The 11035-nt window shown below is 34.0% G+C and overlaps 1 protein-coding gene across 1 annotated transcript; it reads right to left on the minus strand.

The window, feature by feature from the left end:
* Positions 1-1975: 1975 nt before the first annotated feature.
* Positions 1976-6182, minus strand: LOC149911021 (heparanase-like). Its single transcript, XM_090102021.1, has one exon. The coding sequence runs from the start codon at positions 5860-5862 to the stop codon at positions 4315-4317; it is 1548 nt and encodes a 515-aa protein (XP_089958147.1). The 5' UTR covers positions 5863-6182; the 3' UTR covers positions 1976-4314.
* Between the last annotated feature and the right edge of the window lie 4853 nt (positions 6183-11035).

Raw genomic sequence — 11035 nt, forward strand, 5'->3', positions numbered from 1 at the left:
AAATCAGATCATTATTTAGATAATCTCTATTAACTACAAATATAGTCAAAACGAAAAAAAAACATTATTCTAAAAATTGTTTTGACGCATAGGTACCTATATAATTTGTATTACTTATCTTCTATATAAAAATAAGTCTGATTTTCCTTCCTGACGCTAAACGCACGAACCGATTTTCACGGTTTTGCATACGTTGGAAAGGTCTCGGGCTCCGTGAGGTTTATAGCAAAGAAAATTCGTGAAAAATTTCAACAGAAAAGCGGGAAAAAATGAAATGTGGGGGCGAGACGGAGTTCGCCGGGTTTGCTAGTGTAAGATAAACCACTTCCGCGGGTATAGGTACACAATTGTCAAGATTACTTATAATCCAGTCTGTAGGTATTTATGCTCTACAAAAGGTGGCGTAGAAAATGTTTTGAAACGATATTGTTTAGGTATGAAAGGTTAATCAAAATCCAAGTTTTCGACCTTGACGGACCTAGGCGCTAGCCGCCATCTTGAATTAAAGGTGCTAAAATTAGGTATATTTTAAATAACTTCTCAATTGTTTACTAAATCACAAAAGTGTCTATGAGGGGTTCAAAGAAGACAAAATTAACTACATTTTTTTCATATATGATTATTCTGTAAGTCTTAAAGGTAAAAAGTTACAAGCGACGGAAATAATAATATTTACAGAAATCATATAATTTTAATTTTGTTTAAAAATTGTACAGCTATCATTTTTTAATTCTCTTTGATGGCCCGGGCTGGTTAATGGTGTCTTCTTCATTATGGTCGCTGAAATTTTCTGTTTCATTGTCTGTATTTTTAGTTTCCAACCATGAAATTTCGTCATCATGACCAGAAGAAATCGAAGACGCTGGAGCACGCTTTCTAGTAACTTTTTACGGAGGGGACATGGATAAGGAATCCTTAGAAGATATCCGATATGAACGATTCGTAAAGTTATCAATAAAAAGTAAATTTAATCGACGAAATTTCATGGTTGGAAACTAAAAATACAGACAATGAAACAGAAAATTTCAGCGACGATAATGAAGAAGCCACCATTAACCAGCCCGGGCCATCAAAAAGAATAAAAAAAGATTGCTGCACAATTTTTAAACAAAATTAAAATTATATGATTTCTGTAAATATTATTATTTCCGTCGCTTGTACCTTTTTACCTTTAAGACTTACAGAATAATCATGTATGAAAAAAATGTAGGTAATTTTGTCTTCTTTGAACCCCTCATAGACACTTTTGTGATTTAGTAAACAATTGAGAAGTTATTTAAAATATACCTAATTTTAGCACCTTTAATTCAAGATGGCGGCTAGCGCCTGGGTCCGTCAAGGTCGAAAACTTGGATTTTTATTAACCTTTCATACCTAAACAATATTGTTTCAAAACATTTTCTACGCCACCTTTTGTAGAGCAGAGGCTTTTACATTTCCCCACAGACTGGACTATTAAGTATAAACTTAAAACTTAAAGTGACAACCTATGCTATAACACAAACACGCAAATAGATAAATTCGTATGGTAATAATTAGGGTGCACTCACACACATCAGTCACCGTCACGGCACGTCACCGGACAGGATTAAAAAAAAATATGTATCAATAGTTCTAGTATGACTCTGTTCCCACACGACAGTCGCCGGCACGAAATCTATCAGTGACGTCACCGGTCAGGCACGTCAAATAATCTTTCCATACATGTATCATACTTTTATCCCCACTCACCCGGTGCCGTCACGTCTCAGTTCAGTCAGCGTCGTGCTACCGTCAATTGCTACATGTTCTCTAGCGTGACACACGTCTAATCACTGACTAACCTGATGTATGTGTTCAATGATTCAGTCAAACCGGCGACGTGACTGACGGACAACATGACGGTGACTGGTGTTTGTGGATACGTACACAAACCGTCACCGATCAGTCATCGGTGACTTGACGGTGACTGATGTGTGTGAGTGCACCCTTAAGGAGGTAGGTATAGATAAATGGAAGTTTTGCCAAAATCGTTACCTATTAGATTACAACTCACACGTAATATTGGAATAAGTATTCAATTTACCTCTTATAAATATCGGATATCGGATTTACATATAAAAAATTTATTAAACTTTATTTTCATATAGACTTTTTAAAATGTAATAGGCAGGTAGGTACCTATAAATCTGCTCCTAACAGTCAATGTTCATTCTGGTTCTATGCAACCGGAAGAGTTGTTCAATGTTCAGTCGTGTTCAGTTTATAATATTCAATGACAAATATTATAGTTATACGTAATAAATGTATGCAAATTATATAATAAAAAATGCAGCATTTTTTAATCCAACATAGTTTACGACAAATAGCCATTAGGCACTTAGGGCAAAATAAAATATTCTAATCAGTCTTAAAATAGGCACCATAAAAGTATTCTTATAATTTTAAAGCTTATGTACTACATATTTCAAATGCTTTTTTATAATATACACATTGTAAATGTAATGTAAAAAAGGTTGCAATGAAAGCAATACTAAAATGGCCAGGATTTTAGTATTACCTACAAGTAAGAGATCTCAATGTTTTTTAACATAATTTTATGAAGGTAGGTAAGGTAGGTTTTAGTAGGTATCGTAATAACGTGGTATACGTTTTTTTGGGATACATTTTTATCTATTCTGTATTAATATTTAATTAATTGAAAAGTGTAACTAACACTGAAATCAATTTCTATTTTTTACCTTGACAAATTGCTGTATAGTGTAGGGTATACCTAATGATACCTACCTACATATTTAATTTATCGCCGATTATAATTAATGGAGTGGCAATTTCGGTGTAAGTATCTGAAATTATATTTAAATTTTCCAAATAACAATAAATCATTAAGTAACATTATAATATTATGTAAGTCTGTATTCTAAATTATAAAGGTTTTTTTTTACATTTATTTCCTTCCTTTTTATTAAATAATATCCAAACATAATTACAGACTACAACCAAACCAACCCGATTACTATGTTTCTATTAACATTAAAATAATGCACACTTTAGGGATTATTGAATACCATAAAATATAAGTATAGGTAATACATAATTTTGGAGAACATATTTTCATATAAAAATTGCAAGTAAAATATTCAATAGCGAGATTTCTATGTGTCGAATAAAGGTAAAATAGCAAAAAAATAATATGTAGTACCTATCCAAAATTATAACCATTTCTATAAATATGTTGAAAGGCTTATTAGGTTAATCTATCTAATAATAATTAATATTTCTGGTTAACATATTTATAGATATGGTTATTATATTATGAATTATGATAAGTATATATCATTTGATTATGCTATGCATCTTCTATAGTGCACAATTTTATTCCTTATCAAAAGGTCTAAATACAGTTCAATGTTAAATAATGAGAACTCTCCTTGAATAATGGACAAGGCTATTTGTTAAGAATTATTATGTAAATTAATATGAACAATATGATACATTTAAAAAGCATTTTTGGCTATGACACTGTAATTTAACAAAGCTTTGATGACAAGTGTTAAATTAAGGATGATTTTGGCTGTACAGGATTTTTTGTGCATTTTTTGCTTACAAATTAAATTTCCATAATCTGATAACTCGAATGTAATGTTTACCTTTGCTAGACTGAGTTTTCACTTTTGTGAAATATTTTACATTATTGTTAATTTACACAAATAGTTACCAGTATAGTAATATTCTCACTATTCTGAAGTTAGATATATTTTTTATGAAATGTAAAGCACAATCTGTTAAATTGGTTTAGTGTCACACAATTACCAAATACACTATAAAATTACAACTTGTAGCTACAAACATTTAATATTAATTTACAACAGAATAAATATCAAGTAAAGATCTTTAAACAAGGTAGAAGAATAATAATTACATAAAACTAAGAAATCAGTATGCTTATCTTATAAACAGTAAATACAAAGATGTAAAAAAAAACAAAGTTTTACATAAAGTACTAAATTATGTAAATAGATCACCAAAGTTATACTTTATCAGTAAGACTTGATTCAGAAGAATTGATTCAGTATCAATAATGGAAAATCATAAAATCACTTCAAAAGCTTAGGAAACTTATAAAATACAATAAAATGCAACATTTGTAGATGATTCATCAATAAGTTAAAACCTTTTGATCGTTACATTCACAGACCAGAATATTTCTTAATAATATGATCACTTACTAAATAAAAACAACATTCAGAAACAGTAAACTATTCTAGTAGTTATATAAATAATGTATCAGGAATGCAAATATATCAGTAAAACAATGGCACTGGGAGAACTAAATCACTGGCACACTTTTATGGAAGTATTTTTTATGACCCAAAAACCAACTGAGTATGGTGGCATGGATATGTGATTGCCATAGAGGTGTTGATGTGGCTGAAAGTTGGGCACAGAAGACTCATAGTACAACGGCCATCCATTAAGAAGTAATGTTTTACTTCTCCTGTTGTTAGAAGGGGCGCTGAGGATGTATTCATCTATAACTAAATCATCCCCATGTAAGGCCGTACCATTCAGTAAGAATTTAATCTTCTCCATTTTAAGGTTAATTGCGTATATGGTGACAGCAGATGAATCGTTTGTGTATTTCCTATTAGCACAATGAGCATACACTCTTTGATAGCGTGAACACTGACATGAAACATGTAATACTTTGTTACCCACAAGTTTTTTGTATAATACACTTACCCACCAATCTGGCAACGGTTCAAAATTTTCATCTACAAGGCTGTAGTTACCACCGTACAAGCTTTGTCTCACAACTGTTGTTATATTATTCTTAGCTGATAAACCGAGCTTGTCCAACCACAACGGCGTACCAGCAAAGGTATTTGAGAGGCCAGGAGCACCACCTCCATAGGAACTGCTTGTTTCAGTGAGCCACATTGGAATATGCTCATACTTTTTAGTGTGCTCTTTCATTGTTTGTATCTGCTTGTTTAACAAATCAAAACTATCAGGATTCCAGAAGTCTTCCAAATTTGCTGTTCTACTGTTTAAATAATACTGGTGCCATGATCTGACATTTATATACTGGGATCCATTACTTAAAAAATCTACCATATATTTGAGGCAATTTGGCTGATGCTCTTGAGGGCGAGTAGTATCAGGGCCCACAAGCAGTGATTTATTATATCCCGAATGATTGAGAAGCTTTCTTAGTTTCATGAAATCATGTGCTAATATCTGAGGACTAATACTTTTATTGAATACATGTCGAAAAGAGTTTGGTTCATTACCAAGCTGCCAATCTATGTCAAAATTTCTCTGGTTAGAGTATTTAAGGATTTCTATAGCATTTTGCTGACTCCATTCATGTTCATCACGAAGTAACACATTAAATGAGAAGAGTAACTTAAGACCACTAGATTTACAGAAATTATTTATCTCTGTCCACTTTTGTCCTGTCATTAAAAAGAATGGAAGAAATTTGTGTCTGCATAGCTTTTTAAGACTAGAACAAACGGATTTAGTAGCCGGAGAATGCGGGCAATGTTCGCATGACACTGGTGATGAAATATCTTCAGCACTAAAAATTAAACGTTCCGACATCGTACCTCCAAGACGTAGTCTCCCCGGTGAAAGTGCTGCAGCGAGATTATAGAATCTCTTATTGGTGAAATCAATTTTACTAAAGTTTTGAATCTCAGATGCATCTATTCCAACACTAAGATATCCATCAGGAATTTCGACTATCGCAGTCTGTTGTTCTTCTATAGAAATATAGCATCTTTCACCTACGTTATATTTTACGAATAAAACAAGTAAAACGATGTTGGAACAAAATATTATTGCACACACAGCTACCAAACGTTTATTAGACAACATTTTGGCTGATTTTGACTTCAATTTACTAGGTTATACATACATGGCAGTTCTTTAGCTATTTATTAAATAATTACTTTTTGTGACAACTTTTAATTTTTAATTAAAGATGTTTTAGTTGAACCGCACCCTCCAAGATTAGGTAATTTATGTTAAGCCAGCGGCGGGCGGCCAGACCACAACTCCTTGGGCCAGAAGCAGATGAGGCCCAAAGACGAAAAAACTACCACAAGTCACAACCACACAACTGCTATTTTGTATTTTACTGATGAGAACCACAATGAGAACCGTGAGAACTGAGAACTGTGGTGACTGGTGAGCACTGAGCAGTGAGCACAGCACTGAGAGCGTTTTCAGTTTTGACTTTTGTAATTTGTTTCAAGTTTCAACTTGTCTCTTACTAACTAGGTGACCATGGCTCGACAAAATAAGGGATAAAAATTTATTGAAAAGCGATCGGGTAAATAACTGGTATATTATAATAAATTGATGATACGCTACCTAAATTAATGTATGTAAACAAGTAAAAATAAATTACAACCTAGTATATTTTCAATCATGAGCTTTGAGCATGATTATAACAATTTTTATAGTAGCCTTATCTCTTACGTGCTAGCGGATTTCGCTTTTATATCTTAAATTTAAATATTTTTTACCGATACACTTCGATACATAATTCGTGAGATGTTACAAAGTCAAACAAAATTCATGGTCACCGCAACTACCATTTCTATAGCACAGAGTTGTCAAAACGTTAAGCGCCCAGTACACAATTGCCCATGCTGACCCATTGCAGGCCATTGCCATTGTGTACACGCGCACGGGGTAATTTTATATGATGGCGGGCAATTGTCTTTCGTGGCGCGCAATCGGGGAGTTGTCGGTTTTTTGGGCACACTTCAAAGGAAATAAGGAATCGTGGCGTAGCGTGGCCTATGGTGTTCACACAATGGGCCATTGTTTAGTAATTAGTTTATAGTTACCGCTGACCGAGATAGTGCACTGTTTTGTTGCGTACTAGAACTAGAATTTTATTTTTATATTAAAATCGTGAAGCAATGAAGAAACATTCAGGTTTATTGATTTATATCAATCTGAGCCCTGTACGTCCATCGCAAGTGGTTTGCTAGGCAGCATGGGCCATTGTGTGAACAGCAATTGATCGTGGCATACAGTTGTGTATTATTGTGTAAAGCGTGTCCCATCACAGGCCATTGTGTACTGGGGGCTTTAGACAAGGACCATTTCCTCACAATATACAGATACATACAGTAAAGGGCTTATTACACTACGCGGTATTCAGACAGTCTTACTAAGACTGTCTTAGAATCTAACTAGACAAGCTCGCTATTACACTGTGCTGAATATCGCATGCTAACTCATTTGCAAGGCGTACGTAGTCGGTGACGGTTGTCGCGCGATGGGAAAACTTTCAAAGCACCAGAAAATCGCCATAGCTCTTGCCGCATCTATTAATTTAAATACAAAAAAGAAAAGAAAAATATGGGTGAAAGAGTATTTACTTTTACGAGAAAAATTATCAAATATGCAAATACTGAGTGTTCTGGAACCATGTGACTTAAGAAACTACCTTAGAGTAGGAGTTGCCGAGTTTGAATGTCTTTTGAAATTAGTTAGTAGTAAACAAACATACGAGCGACTTTGCTCTGCGGCTGCCGCGTGCTGACTGAACGGTCTAAGCGTGCTAAGTCTTATTACACTACGCGGTATTCAGCAAGCAAGCAAGTAAGCATGGTCGAACCCATTCGGTCTGTCTAATTAGACAGGATAACTTGCTAACTCTACACATTATGCTAAAAGGCTTATTACACTACGCGGTATTCAGACAGTCTTACTCAATGATATTATATATAGAATTGGTCTTACTAAGATTTAGCATAAATGTAATAAGAGTTAGCAAGTTAGCCTTTCTAATTAGACCGACCGAATGGGTTCGACTATGCTTACTTGCTTGCTTGCTGAATACCGCGTAGTGTAATAAGACTTAGCACGCTTAGACCGTTCAGTCAGCGCGCGGCAGCCTAAGAATCGTATCTTCTTTTGCACGCCTCATAAGCGAAGCGTTGAGGTGGGTACTACTGTCACTTCGCGCAAAACATCTGATTTTTCAAACTTAAAATGTCTTTATGTATCATACATTGCACTTGTAAGATAATACATACACACACATATTAAGAAAAAACACTATTTTTAACGTTCATGATATTTTTGATGTCATTTTTGTTATTTAAACTAGTTAAAAAACAGTTTAAAAAAGTTCTGTCTTGGACGTCCGTGTGTCTGTATGTGCGGATCCTTTTTCTTGTTAACACGATAGCGACCGAAATACTTTACTAATCGAGTCTTTTTTTTTCTCTTACGCTTGAGTATGCTCAGGAATAGAACCCTTTCATTTTTCAGGGTCTGATTCGATGTGGTTTAATAGGCATGACGACAGTATCCATAAATGATCGTATTAGTGTTTTTAAGGGAAAATGTATAATAAATAAATTAAATATAGCGACTTAGAAATCTTAAAAACATTAAGATTAATGAGATTATCAATAAAATAAAACATTGAAATTCTGAAGTTCGCCATTTTGACTAAAACACGCGTGACGTCACGCATAAGTAAACAACTCACGTCAGATGTATTTTGTTGTTATGAATATGTTGAGAATACGCATTTTTATTTATTATCTATTGTTTCACGTATGCTTTATCGACTCAGAACAGAAATATAATTGCGAATTCACGAATACATGGTTCGGGATTCTCCGCGCCAACTTTATACAATAATTTCTTATTATTTTTTCGCTTGAAATAATTACTAACACATTTTTGAGCATTATTTTTATGTGGATTCACACTGCAATACTGCACACCACTTATAAACTTTGTAATTCGTTTCTATAACACATATTAAATAAAGACTTTTTTAATTTTCTTCGCAATGCGTACAAATAATTACGTATTTACCAAAGTTTGACGTCACGCCTACGCCATGACACCTGCGAGCTGTTTTGGCACAGATATTAAATATTTTTTGAAAAATGGCTTTAATCTTCGTTAAATTTAAGTATATTACCGAAATATAGGGTTTTTCTTGTATAGTAAACGTATACACACATTATGGAAGAGAATTTCAAAATCTTTCGTCATGCCTATTGTTATTAAATAAACAAAAATAATAATTAATAAATATTTATAAAAAAAAATTATGAGGCGTGCACTTTTGGATTTTCCAAATTAAACGGAGTAACTAATTTCAAAAGACATTCAAACTCGGCAACTCCTACTCTAAGGTAGTTTCTTAAGTCACATGGTCCCAGAACACTCAGTATTTGCATATTTGATAATTTTTCTCGTAAAAGTAAATACTCTTTCACCCATATTTTTCTTTTCTTTTTTGTATTTAAATTAATAGATGCGGCAAGAGCTATGGCGATTTTCTGGTGCTTTGAAAGTTTTCCCATCGCGCGACAACCGTCACCGACTACGTACGCCTTGCAAATGAGTTAGCATGCGATATTCAGCACAGTGTAATAGCGAGCTTGTCTAGTTAGATTTTAAGACAGTCTTAGTAAGACTGTCTGAATACCGCGTAGTGTAATAAGCCTTAAAATCTTAGTAAGACTGTCTTAATACCGCGTAGTGTAATAAGCCTTTAAGGAAACTTCATACAAAACGTCCGAAATGGCTCTCGCACACAAGCAAGCGTGTTTACGAGTATCCTAGGGGTATTGAGGGGGATCGATAGTAGCGGGCACAGCGGGTGACACATCCACAGATTTTGAATGACAAAGATACATAGGTAGTATAGAAAAAAGTTTGTAGGTATGTATTGGTAATTTTTCGATGTGGATCGGATGTAATGGACGCCGAACTTTATATACTATCTATAGAGTGAGAATAACCAAGTGGGAACAGTAGGCACAGGTGGGAACAACACGACGTTCCCGCCGCGAGCGCTCGTAGTCGTGACTCGTGGTTGAGTGTACTGTAGATGTATTACAACTACGATCTATCAGTTGATTTTTTTTTTAAATCTTACCTTCTTATCTTATCTTATTTTATATATAAAATTCTCGTGTCACAATGTTAGTCTGCATACTCCTCCGAAACGGGTGGACCGATTCTCATGAAATTTTCTGTGCAAATCGGGTAAGTCTGAGAATCGGTCAACATCTATTTTTCATATTATGTACCACGGGCGAAGCCGGGGCGGACCGCTAGTTTTACCGCTAGTTTTAATATTAAAAAAAAAAAACAATATGTATAATTACTGAGAGTGAGAGACACTACCGCTAGGTACCTACATAATATGTTTTAAGTTTTAACCATATACAGTATTATCTATGGTTTTAACGGCCTTAATTTTAATTTTTTAGTCGACCGGCGCGGCGACGCACTGGCGCCAGCACAGGCGCCAGGCGCACCCTAGCGGCACCTAGCGGTGGCGTGGTAGCGATTATGTCTCGGAGCAATTAACAAGCCTGGAGAAGTAACAATTAATTGAACGTTTCTTATATAGTGGCTCTCTTTTATTCAATACCCTAATTAATGCGATAGAAAGAGACAACACACTGTTATCTGCTTGGCATTCAAATCCTCATGTAGCCACTTTTTGTTCTAAAAAGGTAGTGCTTGCCTTTACTTTATCGAATACTAAAATATCGATAAATAAAAAAATTAAGTTATAAAATTGCTTGAAGATAATTTAAGATTCTTTTAATTTTGAATTATGGATAGGTAATTCCAAATTTTAAGATTCGTTTAATTTGGAATTATTCATTTACGATGCGTTTTGACTGCCTTGCATTGTATGGTAGTGGTATTTATAAAAAAATATTATTAGGTATTTCGGTGGTATTTCGGTTTAGGTTGTTTTTTATGGTTTCGTAAAAAGGTACGTATTTTTTCCTGTTTTCATAGATTCATTCATAGAATTATACGGAACCCTTCGTGCGCGAATCTGACTTCCACCTGGTTGATCTTTTTACAAATCAATAATCCTATCCTACTAATATTATAAAAGCAAAAATATATATAAGAATGGACATTTGATATTCTTTCACGAAAAAACTACTACTGAATGAGTTTTTATGGAACTTTACAATAATTATACATATTACAGATTAAACATCAGAATAACATATAGGCTACAATTTACCGC

This window comes from Colias eurytheme, chromosome 1, assembly GCF_061535395.1.
Source record: "Colias eurytheme isolate Ceu_HAF_F1 chromosome 1, ilColEury1 Martin Lab GWU primary, whole genome shotgun sequence".
Classification (NCBI taxonomy): Eukaryota; Metazoa; Arthropoda; class Insecta; order Lepidoptera; family Pieridae; genus Colias; species Colias eurytheme.